The sequence below is a fragment of the Siniperca chuatsi genome, linkage group LG19 (assembly GCF_020085105.1).
Source record: "Siniperca chuatsi isolate FFG_IHB_CAS linkage group LG19, ASM2008510v1, whole genome shotgun sequence".
NCBI classification, from domain to species: domain Eukaryota; kingdom Metazoa; phylum Chordata; class Actinopteri; order Centrarchiformes; family Sinipercidae; genus Siniperca; species Siniperca chuatsi.
Window position 1 is genome coordinate 4,871,098 of NC_058060.1, and position 21,442 is coordinate 4,892,539.

The 21,442-nt window shown below is 37.9% G+C and overlaps 1 protein-coding gene across 2 annotated transcripts; it reads left to right on the top strand.

Annotated features, from left to right (window-relative positions):
* The first annotated feature begins 97 nt into the window (after positions 1-97).
* Positions 98-21,028, top strand: plag1 (pleiomorphic adenoma gene 1). 2 transcript variants are annotated; one of them, XM_044177380.1, is made up of 4 exons: positions 98-380; positions 10,958-11,310; positions 11,518-12,707; positions 13,181-21,028. In XM_044177380.1, exons 2-3 carry the CDS (start codon positions 11,063-11,065, stop codon positions 12,701-12,703), a joined length of 1,434 nt encoding a protein of 477 aa, XP_044033315.1. In that variant the 5' UTR covers positions 98-380; positions 10,958-11,062; the 3' UTR covers positions 12,704-12,707; positions 13,181-21,028. The 2 variants fall into 2 exon arrangements, with proteins under 2 accessions (XP_044033315.1, XP_044033316.1); XM_044177381.1 differs by lacking the exon at positions 98-380 and adding an exon at positions 6,422-10,131 and having other exon boundaries at positions 11,518-21,028.
* Positions 21,029-21,442: the final 414 nt, after the last annotated feature.

Sequence of the window (21,442 nt, forward strand, 5' to 3'; positions counted from 1 at the left end):
CCAATAGGATTTCTGAGCTGACATGTTGGTCTTCCTATCGTTGTAAATTGGACTAAACCATGTTTAAACGATTGACAGTATATCTAGCAAGTCCAAAAATTGAGTTTTATTGAAAGGGACTGTAACTGACGTTGAAGTGAAAGTGGCAGCACCTTACACAAATCAAAAAGCGCAAGTGGGCGGAACTTTAAATGGGCGTGGTTAAATCCTAGTGCGGTTGCATCGCAGCGCATACACAATGGCTGCTCGAAAGTGGGGAAAGCAAACAATTTTAAGGCCCGCCGCGTCTAGCAAAAAATATGAGAAAAAAATTATTAAAAATTCGGAAAATAGTTGAAAGTCAAGAAAAACTCAACAGAAAGGATGTTAAACCGTCCGGGGTAAGTTTCATGTAAATTAAGTAAACGGTTACTCAGTTCTTGAATTAAAATATCGGGGTTATTTAAATTATGAGAGAGGGGTGAGCTGGGGAAAAAGTTTGTGTTAATCAGTACCCAGTTTGGGACCACAGAGAAAACCAAGGGAAGGCACAAGTATTGAAAACAATTTTAATAAATTATGTCACTGCTGATATTAGTGTCACGGTGCGTGTCCACGAACATTAAAGACCACAGGGATCGGTAAAATGAGGGAAAGTTGAGTAAAGTTGAACATAGCCTCCTCTCTTAGTTTATTTTTTTTTATATAATAAGGGCAGTGCGATGAGCACCGACAGGAAAAGGCGCACTTGGATCCAGCAATAATGTCTTCCTGCTATCTGCATTCACATTTATTTTTGCCTGATATAGCCTACACACTTCATCATAAGCAGTGTCAACATATCCTTATCGATTCAAGCATCTCCTTTCCAAAACTATAACGTCAAATGCAACCCTGTAGCGGCTACAGTGACATTTTGTCTTGCTATTTCTCATTTAGGCGATATGCCATATCGCATTTTCACCCACTGCAGGTATCGATCACGTTGTCGTGCGGGCAACAGTTCGGCTATGACCCGTTGTAAGGCTAATAAACAAGAAACGGCAAGACATTGCTTTTCAATAAAGTAGCAAAATGGAGGGAGAACTTAAGGCAAACTAATTAGGCAATCCTTAAGATTTCATCGTGCAGCCTGCGTCCAGACTTGTGGCAGACAGCTTCTTTTAAGACCAAAAGTCAACTTGTCGTGAGTTTGATTGGTGTGACAGGTTGCAGTGTGCACATTAGTAATTCGTGTTTACAAGATCTGGTCCTATAGCTGCTGCTGATATTACAGCGGGCAGGAACCTGTCATGTCAATGTATTGAGCGTTAAACACAAGCTAGTGGTTCTGAAGGCTTTAACAGTTTAGAGATCAGAAAATCTTATTCCATTGCAGATTTGTTGTTGAGCTGAAGTGCATTGGAGTCGGTGGTTAGAAAGCTGACATTGAAACAGTTCCTGAGAGGAAGTGTTTTGACAGTTTTGGCTCAAGTCTCTGTTTACACCTGTCCTATAGCCTACCTTTAAACTAAACTCCAACATCTGATAAGGAATTAGTATTCAAATGTTCTATACATGCCATGGCATGATTTTGACTCTGGTCTTTTGCATACTGAATGGTTACATCAGTCTGGCTGCTGATTGCATGTATTTGTTTTCATCAATACAATATATTCCTGGTGTATAATGCTAATGTAAATAAAAAGGCAGAGAGAGCTGCATGAGAGAAGATTGTTCTTTCTTTGATTCAGATGTTTGCTGTTTGATTCACATGAGACTTTAAATGCTGTTGAGGACATTTTATATATGTTTCATCTTGTTTGAAAAGATAGGAGGGAATAATGTTGACATGTACAGCTGGGGAGGATGTTGTCAATTTGGAAGTCCTGCATGCATGGTTCTAACTTGCTGCTCATCACGTCTCAGAAATGAAACATTGATCCTTATTAGTCTGGATTTATGTTTCTTAAAATGTGAACATTCTTAACAAGTAATTTGTATGGGAAATTAGCTTGTTTCTTTTTATATTCATAAATGTTTTAAGAATTTAAATGTTTTTATAGAGACATTAAAATCAGTTGCTACTGTTGTTTGAAAGCAATATAATTAATTTATTTCTTTTTAAAAGCCTGCACTACTCCTCCTTCTGCCTGAGGTATGTTTATATAAATGCACCTAGTTTGAGCAGTTTTATTTCTTGTCCTGAGATCAGTGATTGCAGCCATGAGTAGGCAGAATTTTTTAAAATGTGCAATATAATCCTGCTGTTGTGTACTTGTGAGCTTTGTAAACATGTGTTTTAGCTAAATAACAACTACCCAAACCTTGGTTTTATAAAATATCAATTACTAGGCATTTTTGTCTTGAAATTAATATTAACTGTAGTGTTGTAACTTTCAGTTCTACTACACTTTTACTTTGAAGAAATTTCAACAAAATAATTTCGAATTTGGAAAATATTTAAGATTTGTTTCTATCTCTATTGATAGATTAGTATATTTAGTGCATACAGTTAAGAAAAGCAGCTAATGGAAGTGAATAAAGATACAGAATACATCCAGTGTATTATTATTATTATTATTATTATCATCATTAATGTTATTCAAAATGATAACAAAAAAATTGCATATTCATGTGTTATCATAAAATGTTGCTTTTAAATTAAGGGTCAGTAATGAGAATGAAATCATTTAGCTTTTTTTCTAAAGAATACATGACTTTTGCTAATGTGAAAAAGTTAGAAAAGTTCTTTAAAATTTCAAGCACTAATAAGTCTTAATTATTGCAAAATAGTTTGCTGTTATCAATGCAGTTTGTAGTAATTTAGGTCATTTCTGTTAGAAATGTATGAATCACTGCAGACACAAGTGCTTGTAATAACCCTTCATTTCAATAGCAAAAGGCTCAAAGATTGATTCCTCTAGCAACTCTCATACTTTAAAGTTACAGATTATTGTATGCGATATCTTTCCTTCTATCACCGGTCATTGTGATGCTTTTGCAGTGCGCTGCATGGATAAATGTACTTCTTAAAACTTTGTGCCAGTATAGATGGATGAGTATTTTTCAAATTTGATGGATATCCCAGAGTGAATGCAGATCATGTATACTCTGCTGACTGATAATTCTCCATGTGTGAATTTTTAGTCTTGTGTGAATTTTCAATAATAATATATAATAAGAATGTGTGATGGCAGATGTGATCTATTTATCTGTTTTTATGTATCTCTGCTGGATATATCCTGTGTTTCACTGTTTCATCTATTTGTGTTTTATTAAATTAAATGTATTTTTTTGGGTTAAGGCACGAGCTACAATTCTATAGACTTTGTTTGAAATACATGATTAAATAATTCAAGCTAACTTATTTTGTATTCCTTTGTCTTTATATGGCATCCCAGATAGGGGTTTCTAGACTAATACTAAAACAAACCTGACTGGGAAAGATTCTTCAGTGTATAGTGGAAGCTGTTTAACTGTAGATGAGTTTTTTTGGAAAAAGCATTATATATGAGGGAGGTGTGTGGAAAATAGTCACCTTGTAGCAACAGTAGGATTGAGTGGTCAGTGGTTTGGCATGGTACAGTGATGTGATCACTCACATCGGTCTGTCATGGAGGCCTCCATGTGATTATCTCCTGTTTGAAAAGGCATGTCTGACCTACCTGCTGGAGGGTTTAGCTGGGTGACAGCACAGGGATATAAGAGAATTCCTTCATGATGATCAGTTCAAGTGTATCAGAATTAAAAATACAAACCAGCTGTGCCATAATGTCAGATTATGTTGCTGTAACTATACTACACAGACCATACATGTGTTTTTATGTTTTATTTACTTTTATGAGTACTAATAATAATTATGAATACTTTACATCTGTGGTATTAGTAGTATCTGTAGTATTACCATACTTAATATCCCTGTATAATTATTACATATACCTCCATGTACCTGGTATGTATATTAAATGTTAATTTCTATATTCATTACAATGCAACACCTTTCCATACCAGTACATAACATCAGCATACAGGATGTACAACTTGAACTACCAATACAGTATTGGGTATTACTGGGTATTATCATTACACAGTATATATTTGCATATATTTAGTATGGTTTTAGTTCAGTTTGTAGTCACAGATTTTAGTTACAGATATAGGGTTTTACTGTGTTTTGTTTATCAACCACCTTGAGCATCCTTTTCTCATCTGTCTGTTGCTGAGCTTGCCAAGACATTGCTTGAAGTAAATGAATCCATCACAGTGGGTATCATGGCTCACAGCAGCACAGACTATTGCAAGCAGTGCAATGACATGCTGGTGTTTTCCTGACTTTACTGAAATGCGTATTGTCTGTCCCAGTGCATCAACCTTAGGTGGGAGAAGAGATGCAATTAGATGGAAGTTTCATGCAAAATACAGCAGCACAAAGGGAGGTGATGGTATTTTACAGCCGGGTATCACCAAATGGCGTATGAATAACATGGCAATGTCTTTAGTCCAGACTGTCCTCACCAGTAAAACGTCCGTATAGGTCGTATTTGCAAGCAGCTTATTACAACCCATGTTTATATTTATTGTAGGATGCGACCTCTAGTGGTCGTGGTAATTATGACGGGAGCAAATCAGGAAGTCAGGTGATATATAAACAGCTAGAAAATCCGCTGAAGGATGTGGTGGGGTGGATGGATAGCACCAACAAAGGACTTACACTCAGGATCACGGGGTTCGTGTTCCATGTGAAACCAAACGTAAACTTAATTAAAGTTTTAAGTTACATACGTGACTTACGTAACGTACTTATTTTCACCCAAACCATGATCTTTTCCTAAGCCAACCAACCTGCGACCGTTTCACAACGTTAACCACGCGTCACGTGGTTTACGTAACGTATGCTTGCAGCCAGTCCTCAACTGCCACCGGTAGGGGCGCTAATTTAGGAAACTCTCCTGTGGGTCGTATTAGAGGGTAAGAACAAACGACCTATATGGTCGTATGGGTTGGATGACTTGTTGCTTTAGTCATTTCGCGTGTTATCACAACGCATTTTTTTCTTTTCGCGTGTCATTTCACGCCCTTTAGTCTGTACTGACTTATATTGTGCAGCGACGTTTCACAACGTTAACCACGTGTATATTATTGTTACCATAACAATGAAGTTCATCTTTTCCTGCACGTCCAAAGTTCATGAAATGCGCCATCTCTAACGGCATTAAATCTTAAAATGCATAGACATGACAGTGTATGTCCGGCGTGCTATTTATACGCAATTTAATGAAAATTGGCTCTTTGACATTGCCTTGTTAATAAACCACTGCAGATCTGGTGTGTCTTTAGCACAGCACCATTCATTTTTTATTTATTTTTTTACAGAAATGTGCAGCAACTACAGAATAGTGCTGAAAAACATAAATCAAGTCTTTTAACTCTACACTCTCCAACCAGGTTTATTGTGAGCATGGCAAGAATTATAGTAAAGCGGGGCTATTCAACTACAAATTCAATTGGACCAGATTTTAAAACAAGGAAATGTAGATGGGCCAGACATTTTTCAGCAGCCTATTTTTAAAACCTTTTTTATTAGTTTTTGGTAATGACAATTTTTAAATAAATGCAAATGAATGTAATAAAAACATAGCAGGCATTTAGAGATGGCAGTAAAATAAACAAATACTTGCCAGTCCAGGGTTTTCATTGTCAAATTTACGTTTCAGGGTTGACATAGACATATTTTCAGTAGAGCACTTCCGTACTTGTGACTGTCAATAGCCAGATATTTTGAAAAGCTACTGAGCGTGGTCATTACTCAAATGATAAAATGTTGATTTGTGAAAGATATGATTGCCGGTCTCGCTACATCCGTAAACATCCTGCCTGATCGGTACTGCGCATGTGGAACTCTCAAAAGAGATGAGAAGGAAGTGAGATGGCTCACTTGTTAGCTCCTTCCATACACTATATATGTAGTTCACTTATTTTGTCATATATCAGATGTATATATGCTGGGCCACTCAGAGGTTGTCTCTGGGCTGGATGTGGCCGGCAGCCTGAAGTAGAGCTTCCACTGATCAGAGTTGGCGGTTCGATCCCCAGTGATGCATCTCTATTGAGCTACTGTTGCATACCAAACACCTTCCTGCTGCTTTTTCACATAAGAACTAATTATCCACTGGAAGGCTTGTTTTATTTTATTTTTGTGAAGCAGCTACTGGAAATGCAGCCTTAGTCACTGATGTTGGGATTTACAGTGGTTAAAGGGATAACTTTAATAAACAAAGTTCCTTGGGGAACCACTCCTCTTAAAGAAGAGAAATGATAGCCAATCAATTGAGTCTCATATAATATACTAAACTATCAATTTGGAACTGATTAATAATTAAATTAATAACTATAACAAAAATTAGGTTGAAGGATTTGGAGTTCTAGAAGAGGTTGGCAAATTATTCACTTTTGTGCAACATTAAAAAAACAGCATATACACAAGCATTTATTAAAAGATAAATAAAAACAAAAAACACAATATAAAACCTAATTCAAAATGCACTACGCTAAAGAACAAAGGGTATGTGTGTGTGGATTATCCAAAATGGCTGCTTGGATTCAAAATGGTGGCTTAGGCGATGTTTGAAAAAGAGTGTGGCTCTGTTAAAGGTCAATTTGGAATTTATGTGTGTGATCAGTGTTCAGAATGGTGCCTTAGGCCAATACTACATGTCGTCAGACAGAGAAAGTTAATTCAAAATGGCGGTGAGGCCACATGACGTTAAACAAAGGAAACTAATTCAAAATGGCGGCTAAGCCAGATATGCCACATGGCATTAGACAAAGAAAGTTAATTCAAAATGGCAACCATGTTTGAAAAAGAGTGTGGCTCTGTTAAAGGTCAAATTGGAGTTATGTGTGTGATCGGTGTAGTATAATAGTGCCTAGTTAAAAGAGAGTTAGCTAGCATGCAAAGACACTTGTTTGTTTGAAGCAAAACGTTAAATAACATCAACTTAGCATGTGTCTACCAAATCTTAACAGGGGGGAAGCACACAACAATACAACTCAATGAACCAAATTAATACTTATACATTCACAAAAGTAACACAGCCCTGTGCTTAGCCATGTACTCTGCTATTCTATGTTATGCCCAGTTATATGCTCAGTGGTTACGTTACCAGTCAAAGTCACAAATGAACAAATTCATCTGTGGAGTTCCAATGGTCCCAACACTGAGTTTTGCGAGTGAGTGCTAACTCCTGGTTTGATGAAAAAGTCTACCTCCATACTTTTTTCATTCTTTTTGTCAGTAGAGTCTAAACTTGACGTTTTGTTTCTGTTGGGACATGCACTACTTCAGCAGTTGTTCCTTCTCCCCATACATTGAAACCTCCTGTGATTTTTAGTAAATGCAAACATGCAAAAACACTGGTCAATCATGGCAAATATTTTAGACTGTTTAAGAAATGAGAGTATAATTGTGACATAGGCATGTAAATAGCATACCCACATAACAGTATTTTCCTAAAGGTTTTGAATAAATATCAAAGGAGAAAGAACCAAAAGAACATTTGGAGGAATAATTTTTTCTGGTTAACCCAACACTAAGGCAGCAGGCTGTCACACACACAAATACACACACACACACACACACAGAGCTTAGACACCACACAAACATATAAATGACTAACCAAAAACGTAATATTTGCAATATAATATTTGCAATATAAAATATATAAAATAATATCAATAACAATAATGAGTTGAATCAGCTACATAGAAACAACAGTAGTTCAAAAAGAGACAGAAAACGGTGCCACAATTTATTATCTCCGCTAGGTGTAAGACTGGAGGGGATTGTGTGTGCGTGTGTGTATTTGTCCGCAGCTAATCTCACATACTACTGGACCCATCAGCCTAATATTTTTTTTGCGCATATATAATTGTATGCTCAAGGACCTCTCGTAGTTGCGCTGATTCACAATTTTTGAAAATTTTCTTGACTGCTCTGTTTATACGGCCAGTTTAGAATCTTGTTTCCGCTAGGTTAGTGATGGACAGATGAAACCTGATGAACCTTTGGGGCTTTCTTTCTATTTGTACCTAAAAAGATTTGAAGCTTCGGGGCTTTAAACTCAGCAAACATAGTGATATCTGGTGGCTTGGAAAACTTATAGCAGCCCTAGAAGACTGGGGTTGAAGCACCACCACACCTCGCTGATATTAACGCTTTTAGTCTTGTGTGTGCAATACAAGTCCAAGAAGCCGGTATCACGCCAAAGCGTGTAATAGACACACCAGTCCACTAGAGGATACCGTGTCAGTGTCACGTTTTGCCTCGCCTAGTCGATCCTGTGCTGTATTATTAAATCTGTATACTTTTGTTCAGAAGTGCTGCATTATATATAGATGGTATTGTGCAATATGTTACAGTAAAATAATTATGCATTGTCCAAAAATCCTAGATATAAAATATTTGCTGACACGAAACATTAATGCACCTTTTTAGTCTAGGTTAGTCCGAGTGTCATTGTCGGTATAGCCACCCATCTCTACGCTAGGGACAACATAGTCTACGTGATCATCTTAGTGTTGGTGGATTCTTTTGTTGGCATTTTCACTTTGAAATTGATATTGTCTATGCACAATATAATTCAGTAGAGACTAAATGGCATGAAATGACACGCGAAAAGCAAAACACGCATTGTAATAACACGCAAAATGACTTAAGACATTGGCGTCTAATCCATACGCCATTTGGTGATACCAGGCCTGGCGGAGATCTGCACTCTTCTAGTTTAGACAGAAATCTGGACAAACACTCTCTCCATCCCCTGAGAATAAAGAAATGTGTCCTCTACACTGTCGTAGTATCTCATTTCATTGGGTGGCTTATTCAACCAATTCTATGCATAAAAATAACAAGCCTAAACATGGCATTTGTGGTTGATATTGCCTAATTGAAGGCAGCTGGAGATGTTTTATTTTTCAACAGGACTGCATGAAAAATTGAAGCTGTGTGCGAGGTGGGAAATGCTATAAAAAAGTACTGAAACACAAAAATTTTTAGAAGCACTTGTTTAAAAGCCGTCTGTGGTTTGGTTCTGTTTTACATTTCTGATTTTTTTTAATTTCCTCTTCTTCACCAGGATTCCTGGAAGGTCTGTTGCTTATGATATTTTTCTTTTACATCGGCCATCGGTATAATATTACAGGGACTTTCAATCTGTGCATCCTATCTAGAGTCTTACCAGGTAACAGTGGAAAGTAGAATATTCATAACACACCCACATCATGATCACCACACCAGCTTGGACCAGCACAAAAGAACACATACTATTATGGTGTTATCGGTATCATTGTCGTTTTCGCCAGTTCACTGCTGTGAAATAAAGGCTTGAGTCTGTAATCCAGTTGGAATTAGAGGGATTTGAGGTAGTAAGGACATGAAGTCTAGCATGCCTTGTTTTGTTTTGGGCACTCAAAAGAGTCAGGTTCAATCAGACTTGATCAACTTTCAGACAGGTTTAAAAAAAACTACAGGGGCCTGCTTTGTGAAGCCAGATTAGTTAGTTAGCCCGCTATCTTAGAATTTAACTGGGGTTTTCTGATATCACAAAGATGGCTCTCTTTTAACCGTGGTAGATCACCATGGTAATGGCTATGCTACATGGCTAACCAGATTAACTTCAGAGGATCAACTGTCAACAGCCTGAATCCGATCACTGTAAACATGGAGTCCTCATTCCTGGAGGATCCTGACAGGTACAAAAGTACTGAGTTTACAATAAAGTGACAAGTTATAAAGATTATTATTTATTATTATACTCTATTATTGGTCAGAAGAATCACTTTGTTGTTCCAGACTTTCCAATCAATTCAATTCAATTTTATTTATATAGCACCAATTCATAACATAAGTTATCTCATTGCACTTTTCCTAAAGAGCAGGTCTAGACCGTATTCATTATAATATTATTTTCAGAGACCCAACAAATCCCACCATGAGCAAGCACTTGGCAACAGTGGCGAGAAAAAAACTGGGTTTAAAACAGCTTCTGGCAAATGGTCAGATAGTTTACCACTGTAATGAATGACAATTATTCTTTTATTTCTGACAGGATTCCTGACAGCGTAGATGCTTTAACGCTCTTATTTCATCACTACAACTCAGAATAACAAGAGGTGACTTTTTGATAATAATTTAAAATAAAAAGTATACCCACTGTTGTCTTTAATTTGAAAAAATAAATAAACGCGCACTATTAATTATCTCCCAGTAAAAAAATGCATAATTTCGGTCAGATAAACCTCATCAGGCATGAACTACTTTTCTGCTGCTCTCTTCTCTCCCCTCTGCTTTGGAAGCAGAAACTGTCTTACATTACCTTGAAGTGTTTGTGTGTGTCATATATTCATAATTGTTTATCATGAGATATAAAATAAGGAAAAATACTACTAGTAATATTTGGATATTATTTCTAGTGTTTTACAGCTTTTTATTCAATTCTAGTTGTGTGCTTATGTTGCATGTATTTTACCTTCTGTAATATCACCTTTTGGTGCTGCATTAATCGAATTTCCCCACAGGTATCATAATTTGAGCTCATGTCATACTAAGACCTCCACTCATGGTTCTGATTATTTTGCTTGTAATTAAAAACTCCTCCTCTGTCACATGAACATACTCAGAGTTATCTTGTAAAACCCAGAGTTAACTGCCAGTTGATAACCAGCTTCATGTTACCAATTATCCAGGATCACCAGTGTTAGGCTCAGTGAAGACAGGTTACCCCAAAGAGAGCCAGGTTAAGTTGAACTTGCTTTGTGATACAGGCCTCAGATCAGTTTTTCTGTTGATTTATTATGATATAGGTTTTAGTGTCTTTGTACTGCCAACAACACAGTCACTAAACTGAAACTGAACCACTGAGATGACTCTCTCTCTCTCTCTCTCTCTCTCTCTCTCTCTCTCTCTCTCTCTCTCTCTCTCTCTCTCTCTCTCTCTCAGGCCCCTGAGTCCGGGCGGTGTTGAGCACATAAAACTGGATAGAATAATTGCATCAGTACTAGTTGGGCACTGCGCCCCTGTGTAGCTGGTCTGCCTTAGAGTGCCATGGCCACAGGAACCCAGGACCACAGTGACCACGTCCTGGAGAAAGCCAAGCTTGCGCCGCCAGCGGGGAGGCGCAGGAAGGCAGAGGGGAAGCTGAAGAAGAATTTTCCCTGCCAAGAGTGTCAGAAAGCTTTCAATAGTCTGGAGAAGTTAAAGGTGCACTCGTACTCGCACACAGGAGAAAGACCCTACCGCTGTTCCCACCCCGACTGCACCAAGGCTTTCGTCTCCAAATACAAGTTGCTACGGTACAGACAAGCAACAGTACATAGAAGGCTGCAGCATGTTGCTTTTCTCTTTACACCTTTGGTAACATAGTGCTCAGTAGTAGTCAGAATGATGTGTTGATGAATACTAGTTTTCAGGTCTTGTGTTTATGTGTAAAGTAAAGCATGCCTATATAAAACATGATTGCAACAATTCTGAGTGCTCATAGAATGTGTCTGTGTTTCAAGGCATATGGCAACTCACTCACCAGAAAAAAACCACAAGTGTTCATACTGTGAGAAAATGTTCCACCGCAAGGATCACTTAAAGAATCACCTACACACTCATGACCCTTACAAGGAGGCGTTCACCTGTCAGGAGTGTGGCAAGAGCTACAACACCAAGCTGGGCTTCAAACGCCACCTTGCCCTCCATGCCGCCAACAGTGGAGACCTCACTTGCCAAGTGTGCCTGCAGCCATTCCCCAGCACTGGGGTTCTTCTGGAACACCTCAAAACACACGCTGGCAAGTCCTCTGGTGGAACCAAAGAGAAAAAGCATCACTGCGAGCATTGTGAGCGGCGATTTTACACCCGTAAAGACGTGCGACGCCACATGGTGGTGCACACTGGACGCAAGGACTTCCTTTGTCAGTACTGTGCCCAGCGCTTTGGTAGGAAGGACCACCTGACACGTCATGTGAAAAAGAGCCACGCCCGGGAGCTGCTGAGGGTAAAAACTGAGCCAGCAGATTCGCTGGAGCCCGTTGTCTACGACTTGGTGTCTGGGGGCATCAAAGGCGAGCTCCCAGGAATGCTGGTGCAGAGGCCGCACCAGTCCAACATGTACACAGGCCCCGTCCTGGACACAGAGCCCTTCCCCACCCCCTTTTCTTTAAAGTACCCACTGGGCTCCAACTTTACCTCATACACTGTCTCCTCCCAGGAGCGGGAGCAGAATCTAAAGGGAGAACTGGAGACATACCTGATGGAGCTGCAGAGCAGCATGCCCTCCTCATCCTCTGCAGCCCAAGAACCCCAACTCTCCTCCTCCAAACTTGTGTTGGAGACTCAAGTTGGCATGCAGGAGGAAGCAAGCCAGGAGATGTCCCTGTCCAAAATGTCTACACCGATGGCAGAAACCACCGCAGGTGACTCTCTGGCCTCATCCTCTTCTCTGATGGACTTCTCACAACTTTTCAACTTCCTGCCGCTCAACGGGCCTCCATACAACCAGGCAGGGGGAAGCGGGGGGCAGGGAGTTGTCTATCCACCCAACGAAGAGCCCACACCTCTCGTCCAACTGCCCCCCCAGCCACCAGAAGGCCCAGAGGCTGCAGAGAATCCGCTTCAAGGGCTCTCTGCAGCCTCCTCCTTCATATCCAACCTGAGCGCTCCCACCACACTGCCCCGTTTCCACCAAGCTTTTCAATGATCCAGTATGTACTGCGCATGGCACACAAGCACTCTAACACTCACATACTGACACACATGATGAGCTACAGTACACAACCACACCGACAGACACAGAAACAAGATGCCAGTAACACGTTTGAAGATATTAGCACTTCTGTCCATTTAATATGACAACATGAGCAGACTCTAACACACGCAACAGACACATGATGAGCAACACTGACAGCAGCACACACACATACAACACACACACAAACCAAGGTTTGGCTTAATCAGCTTTCTAATTTCTACTGTTGTAGGGATGTCTTCTTTTCACCTATCAAGCTTTTTATTGACAAGGCAAATCTTCACCACCAGTATTCCTAGTGATGTGCTCACATAATAGCAGAAGAATGATCCTCTTGTGCTGGCTGTTAATGCAAATACAATTTCCAAATGCTCAGTTTCTTGCTATTTGCAAGTTTTATAACCTATCATGATCTGTTCTGATTACCAGGAGAAACTACTTTTCAAAGACCTGCAAGCTACAATATACATATACATCTTTAATCGCAGCACAAGCAATATAATTCAACCTTGGGCATAAAGTTTCGGTGCAGCACTGCTCTGTGCACTGCACTACTAACGTAAGTGCAAAAACACGCCACATACACATTAACAGAGCAAAAATGTTTTTTCCGCAATAATGTGGACACAGCTTAACTGTAACAGTGAGCTGTGTCAGTTTAAACATGAATTAGCCTTTTGGGAGTTGGAGAATTGTCACATAGATTAATGATAATAGTAATTTGATTGCAGATTGATTTTCTTTTCTTTCCCTAACCCCACATGCTTTAGAATAGATTGACCTTAGTATGCAGATTTTGCATTGTGTATTGTTTTTGTGCAGCACTTTGAACTTTGTGATGTCATCTGTCATCACAGTTGACCGTTGTTTTATGTCTTTCTTATTTGTGGTAGGGACCAATCTGTAGTTTTGGGATGTTTTCACCCATTTCACCCATCATCTGCTATAAGTGACGGCTGAAGCGTACCAGATTTTGGATACATTTTTTTTGCAAAGTTCCAGGCAGCTATTGCGTTTCATTAATTTCTAATCTGTATGGAAATCAATTTACTTGAGTCAGGTGACCATGTCTGCTTGTATTTTTGTCAATAACATCACTGTAATATATTCCCTTACAACTGCATTGCCATGCAGTACAATGGTGTCACATTGTCAGCAGTAAAAGCAGACCTAATGTTCACTGTGCTGGATTAGATAACCCGGTTTCAAGTCTCTGCAAGTTTATTTCCAATACGTAGTGAAATTATAGGAAACCAACGGATTCCTGGAAGGTGGCAAATATGCGATAAAGGATTTTTAGCATAAAGTTAACGTATATGTGATTAGTAGTAAATAGGCTAAAACATGCAAAAACATCGGTCTGGTTCTTTTGACCAATCCATAAAGCAGAAGTTTATTTATGTTGATATAGACAAGGAACGGAGTAGGAACTACTGAGCAACAGTATTACAGTTTTATATTTAATTTTCGTAGCTGGAGAATTAAGTTAAAACTTGACCAGAAAATCTACCAACAGTGGGGACATTTTCATAAAAGCTGAAATGTGTCTTTTACGGAGTTTCTTAGTTATCCCCAACCCCAAACCAAAGTCAACCAAACACAGCTGGCTTCTACCTGCTGAAACATTACTGTAGACTGTACAGGTAGAACAGAACTGAAAAATCTCATCAGGGTATTTCAGCATACAGCAGAGAATGAATTGACACCAAGGGCTGTCGTCCTCCAATTTTCCCCCCTAAACACCCTTTCCACCACACACACAGTATCCCCACTTGGAGAGTTAAGATCAGCCATGTATCTGGATTAACAGGCACCAGTTTCGTCACAGAAAACTGACAAATTACGCTCTAATACATGACACAAAAACACACACAACCATTCACTGCTTCAGATCCTTACCCAGTCAGCTAGCTAAAAGGATCCACGTTAACCACCCTAGTAGAGCTATATTTTAGTAGGAGTGAGTACTACAGGCCCAATGTGTCATTACTGATAGTTTTGAACATAGCTACCGAGATGTTCCACTCTCCCCATGTTCATTGTGCCTTATTTTTCAAAGATTATAAAAAACTATTTTATCAAAGACCACAAAGAAAGCACTCCGTCAAGGATGAAGGAAGGTATCACTGCAAAAATGCAAATCCCACACAAAGTATCTCATTTCATTTCTTTCCTGTCTGTAGTCAAGCACCTGTGCCTTTAATAGGACTTAGATTTCTATGAAAATTACCTTGTTTGTGACTTTTGGACTGAAACTAAACTTTTTGGAGTGGATTGGATGTGAAAGATACAGAAAGGTCTTTTTTCACCTAGTACCATTCAATTTTATGTATCATAAAACGTCATTGCAAGGGTGCTATGCAAAAGTGAACCATAAAAATGCATATTGGGGACTAGAAAAATAATTTTTCAAGAAAACAAATTTTTACAATGTGCACCACCAATACGCGCATTAACAGTGAAATGAGCAATTACCAGATTAATCGCAAATATGACAAAAGGTATGGTCAGTTTACCAAATATTCCAGCCACTCTTGCTATCTTTGAACCAAGAGCTAGATATAGAATAGAAATATAAAATATGCATACAATGTAGAACTCCTCAATGGTATATAAAGTAATTTTAACATTATGTTAAACTGCCAAATTTAGCTGCAATTTTGGTAATTTAATCTTTTGAGTGACTATGCCACACATCGGTAGTCATTCGATTTTTAAAGCCTGACTTAAATGTTTTCCTCAGAACTTGTGCAGAGGCTTGTGAGGTGTGACTTGGATGGAAAACATGCTTTACTATGTTGTGCTTCCATTAAAACTCAACATGCAGGTTTCCTGAACCTCATTCATAAATAATGCAAACATACTGTAAGCTCCACTAAGTTCCAAAATACTTCATAGTTTAGAATAAGCTCAGCAGTTTGATGGTGAAAATAAATGTCCACAGCCACATGTTCTGACTTCCTCTGGCATGGCTCCACTTTATGTTTAGATTAAGTGGAAGTCGCCCCCTAAAACACAAAACACATGTTAGTCCTGTAGGTTTTGACTGCTCTGCCTAAATATGTGAACATTAACTCTCTGAAAACTAAAACATGATGGAGCTGGGAGACATAAAGGCTCTGTTTACACTTACACAATAATTGAAATAGTAATTGAAATTCTGATTGTAAATAAAAAGGAAATAGTTGGTATGTGGATAGAGATTCATTGTAATTGCTCTTTAATGATAACAGCAATGAAAACTTCTCACAGTGTGCTTACTTATGCTGCTGGAAAATTATATTTACATATTTCAACAACACTGCAGTAATACAGAATATCGTGAGCTTGGAATTCTAAGGTTCATATGAATTTTAAAATCAATCAAAAGATGGCAATAGAAGACTATAGTGTCATTAACAATAATTATTTGAAGGGTTCCTTTTTTAAAAATGTGTCTGTGGGCGCCCGCCCCTTTTTATATTTAGCTTTTTAAAGAACTGGATCCAGTCTGAATCAAACAACCAATCAGGCTTAGCTAGCACGTAACTAGCCAATCATAGCAACTCTGTACAAGCAAGTCTACAATACGTGTCTTGGTTCCTCCCTTCCAGAGGCATGTAGAAAGGTATGTTACATGAGCAGAGTGTAATGCTTTCAGACAGGGCTTGGAGCAGGAGAGGGCCATGGCGTAACTTATGTTATTTTATCTTTATTGTGCACTGTGTGCTTATGGTGCTTGTGGTCCAGTGGGGCTTTGACCACATCCAGCTTTGCCCTTCCCTCTACATGGCTCTGCTCCCTTCCTCTCAGCTAGGTTTAGTGAATTATTTTCCAATACCTCCTTTGCCTACAACAGCATATAGTAGGTGACAAAACAGGCTAAAAGAAGGAAGACCTTGGAGGAGAAGAGAGAAAAAGAAAGCGCTAAATTAAAAATAGAGAGCCAAGGCTAACAACAGGATAGCCACAGAAACGTTTGTTATCTTATTTTTGCTAAGTTAGCTTAATTTAGTTGGCTTGGTTAGATATCAACATAGCACTTGTTGTACTGCTACCGTTACCACTTGTCAAGAAGGAATAGGGCAACCTCTCCATTGCTCTTCAGCCCCTTACACTCCCAGTTTTTAAAAATGCAAAGGGACAGGCGCCCACAGACACACATTTTTTTAAAGGAAAACCTTCAATTAAATATTGTTAGTGACATACAATGGTCAAAATTATAATGAAATAATATTGCCTACTTTCAATTCTTGAGATGGTATGTTTTTGGGCTATTTTCTGCAGTCAGCCAGGGCTTCTAACCAAACCATCAAGAGGGGTGCTTCTCAGCATTGTCTGAGACTTTTGTTAATTTACAGATTTAGAGTAAAGTCGAAGCTGTATGTAGTAAAGCTCCACTCAGCATGGCATATACTGCTAATGAAACAGTGGTTGATGTTTGGTCATGAGTAGTGAAGAGAATCAATGAGCACTAGATGCATTTCATCTCAGATGGACAGTCAGTGCAGATACCTCAGTGCCTCAATCACTCCACACAGACACAAATGCACATTTCCACCATGTCTTCTTTCAACATGAAGTCATGCACAGTAGCTTCACTGTTCAGTCATCAGTGTGGACACAATCATATTTCATATACAAATCATACATTGTAAACAGAAGTTGTGCCTTTTTTCATGGAATACTTTAACATATCAACTGTTTGCTGTCATTAAAAATGAATGTGGAAAATACTAAAGGGCCTTTCTTAAGAAAATTGGCACAAATAACGGCTGTGTTGGAACAGATGCATGTCCCATATATATTTTTATACATTGTTTCTCACAGGTTAACCATTACAGTAACATCCACTAACATCACCATTCACTTATAACCCTCTAAATTCTGTTAATGATTCCAAAAATTCCAAAGATATATGCAGGAATGATGCACAAGACATCTAGAATTTTTGAAAGTCCATTTAAAAACATGGAGTCTTGAGTTTGAATATTGGACTGTGTAAAAATTATAGACCTTGAAAGAAGGGTTGGAACAAGCAGATACAGAATACATCTGTGATAATAAGTAGACCTATAAAGTGAAAAACTGAGGTTCAAGAGATATTTTGCTAACAACAAAATCCTAGAAAACTACAGTTAGCACTGATGCATCACTTTGACATGTCATTAGCGACTGCCATTACCTCTCTGGACTGTGTTGTACATTTAGATTTTCTAAATGTGGTAGTGTTGCATTGAATACTTAGTTTGGGTTAGCCTCATTTGTGACCTTAGCACCCTGTATGTCACTCCATGATTCAGTTGCATAGCATTCCCAATGTAAACCTTAGGGGAAAAGCCAAAACTTTTTTCTTTCTTTTTTTCAACCTGGCAAAAATTTCTTGCCTGACCGTAAACATCTGTGAGATCACAAAAATGCATTTAAAGATGCAACCTGCTCCTGGAAAATAAAATGTAGATTTTCCCACTAAGGTTTGTGTAGCGGTAACATACAGGATACATAGGTCACAAATGGGGCTATGTTTGGGTTAGTTGTCAGTGCTATTCCAGTTACTTATTCTTTGACCCAGTAGTTCCGGATTTAAATCAAACTTTAAATAAAAATAGAAATTTTCACATATTTTAGGTGCTGGCTTGCAGGCATACATAAAAAAAGGGAAAGCAAACTTTGTGTCTGTCTGCTTATATTTGGACAATATTTGACATTTAAAATTCATCATGTGACCAAAGTTCCATACTTAGCTCACATGATGACAAGTGAACAAACTCCATAAGAACTGAGCAAACTCAATTTGCTGATGAAAATTGAGTTTGCTCAATTTTGTTTAAAGGGCCGCACAAAATCTACTAAATGGACCTTTTAGTTAAGATTATTTTGTCAAACTACTGTTCTCATGGTCAAGAATGAACTTTCATGCTCAACATTTGAGTACTGTTGCTTTTTTTGTAAAATGAAAAAAAAGGTTTTGTAGAAAAACTGTTTTGGTATCAGTAGAAAAACTCTGGTATCATATTGACACATATTGAAAATTTTCAATCAATTATCAGCCCTACAACAACGTAACTGAAGGATGAAAAGCCACAAAGGCAATGTTAGCTGATGTATATTATTTCAGAAAAACAAAGATTACATATTTCATCTGTAGAACAGACATAATTTTGGACACTTGTCCTTTTTATACCTTCAAGAGACATTGGACTGCACACTATATTGCAAAAATGTGAACTTTATAGCTTGCAAAAATTTTGCTGAACTTCACTTTTTCCCTTCCACCACAGCAGTTAACAGATGGTGCATCTTACTTCCATGAAATGTTTCATGCATATATAACGCAATAGTGTTATCATTTACCTCACATACTCATCTTGTTTTTGTGCTCCAAGATTCAAAAATGATGATGAACTAGAAGTGTTAAGTTCCCATTTTCCCTTCCTGAATGACAGGACTTGATGAGATATGAATAGAGACAATACTTTTCTGGGTTGTGTGATATGTAGAGTAGAATGTGTAATGTTTCAAAGCATTTATGGAAGTTTGCTATTTGTATCTTGTGAAGGTTTGTGGTTTTACAAGAGATGTTAGCAAGCCGCTTTTTTTTTTTTTGGTAATCATAGCACTTTTTTGTAAATTGAATGCCTTTATTTCCTCCAATACCTTTTGTTTAAAACCTTTTATTACAAATGTATAGATGATGTATTTAGCTCTTTTAGAGAACAATAACATGTAAATACAATATAAAATGTTTTATTTTTACAGGTACAATTTTGACAGTGTTTTTCCTATCAAAGTGTCATTTTTGCTTTACTTGCACAAGTGTTCTGTGTATCTCATTGAGGGGTCTTTTAACAAATAATGTACCTTAAACACAGATTTTTGTAGGCCTAGTTTTTCGGAAGGTCTTTTTTGACTATTCAACCACTGGTTTAGGTGAGAGCACAGACAATAATTAAGCTTAAACGGATGGTTATATAGCACTTAATTATATCATCTTGTCATGGGTTGTTTAATTAGTTGTTAAAAAGACAAACAAGATATATGTTGAGATGATTTTGTCCTCTTCTATCATTCTTTTACCTCCGTGTGACATTATGGAAAATTTTTTACTTGATTTCTTAGTGGTTTCTGTCTGAAAGTTGTTGCATGAACACAAATTTTACAATCAGCTTACTGCAGTTTTAACTTGATGTATAAGTAATATGGACTGTATGACAGAATCCAGGGATCTGATGTGGGGGAAAATAAAAGCAACAGACTGTGGATCAAAGTTGAATGAAAAAAAGCTCTACACATTGGTATTAGATCATGTTCATAATTCTAAAGCTAATCTAAACCGCGAAAACAAAATATAGGAAAAACAGACTCTCCCATAGTCTTGTAGTGACCAGGCGATAGGAGGTACTCTTCACTGAGAGGCACAGACCTTTAGCAATTCATGACAAACTCTATAAGCTTCAGTGGTACCAGTGAACTTTATTGAATGTGTATGTAAGAAACACTGCAATACTGCAATATATTTTGGTATTGGATCAAGCTGCTAACATACTTTTAAAGCTCCTTAAGGTGCTACAGACCTCTTTTCTAGTTCTTAAATGTATCGTTTGTACAAACAAAGTATCCAGTTGGCATGTGTGTGCCTGGTTGTATTATATAGCTCCATATATTTTCCTTGTACTGTGACTTTTGTAGTCTTTTTACAGACTTGCCTGTAATACCCCCTGCCCCCACCCCACCTCCCCACCTGTGTGTTGTTGGAGTCATTGAGGGAGATTGCTCTGAGTGAAGTCACTCAGCAGAGATGAAGACATTGGTGCTGATGCTGAGAAATCCGACTCCATGGGATGCCATTCAAAATGAGTTGAAGAAGTTCAGAGACAAACTGCATTCCAGCAATGTTGGTTTTGTTATTTGTTGCATTTCAACAATGCCATCCTGTGACAATGATGGACTAATTTCTAATTCTCAATATTTTACTTCAAATCTATTTTACAAACTACTGTTGTATTTTTATAAATATAGGCCTCATAAGGCCTAATAAGTAATTCAGATAAACATATATAAGTAAATATATGTGTATATGTTTATAGGTTGTGTAAAATAAAAATTAATGCTGCAGCTTTTATCTGTTTGTTTTTAAACATTGACATCATCCAAAGAGGCAGATTATTTATTGTCTGGCAGAATAACCTGATTTGATTTACATACCTTGCTGCTATGAAAGAGAAGAGCTGCAGTTGTCAACTCCAGTGTTTTTACACAATGTAATGAAAGTTCAATAAACATAAGAGAAGGATCCAACTGCATGTCTGTTTGGTCATTCGTAAAAGTGTGTCATTCACTATGATTTTGTTGGAGCCTGTACTTCTGTGTAAGACGGTAGTGCATTTGTTGGGGACTATTCTCAGTCACGAATTAATCCTCATTTAGTGCTCTAGTGGGTATTTCTGGCAGCAGGACTGTGTCTTTTGTCTTAAATTTGGTTTACTATCCTACAAGAGAGAACAGTTTCATCTTTGGCACATATACATTTATGCCAGATTTATGGTGCTGGAAGAAGTGTTCAGAATGATGCAGCTCAAATATGTTCTAGTTAAAACAGGATGTGAGTTTGTAATTCTCTTATGTTGTTATTCTCATAAATTGATGTCATTATTTTATTTAATCTTCTGGTAATTCAAAACAAACCCATACAAATAGCAAGACAATTTCGAT

Bases quoted from the DNA above. Each gene is read 5' to 3' on its own strand.
- plag1 (XM_044177380.1), top strand. From the start codon at position 11,063: ATGGCCACAGGAACCCAGGACCACAGTGACCACGTCCTGGAGAAAGCC. The intron at 11,311-11,517 runs GTACAGACAAGC...CTGTGTTTCAAG, and splicing joins TCCAAATACAAGTTGCTACG to GCATATGGCAACTCACTCAC.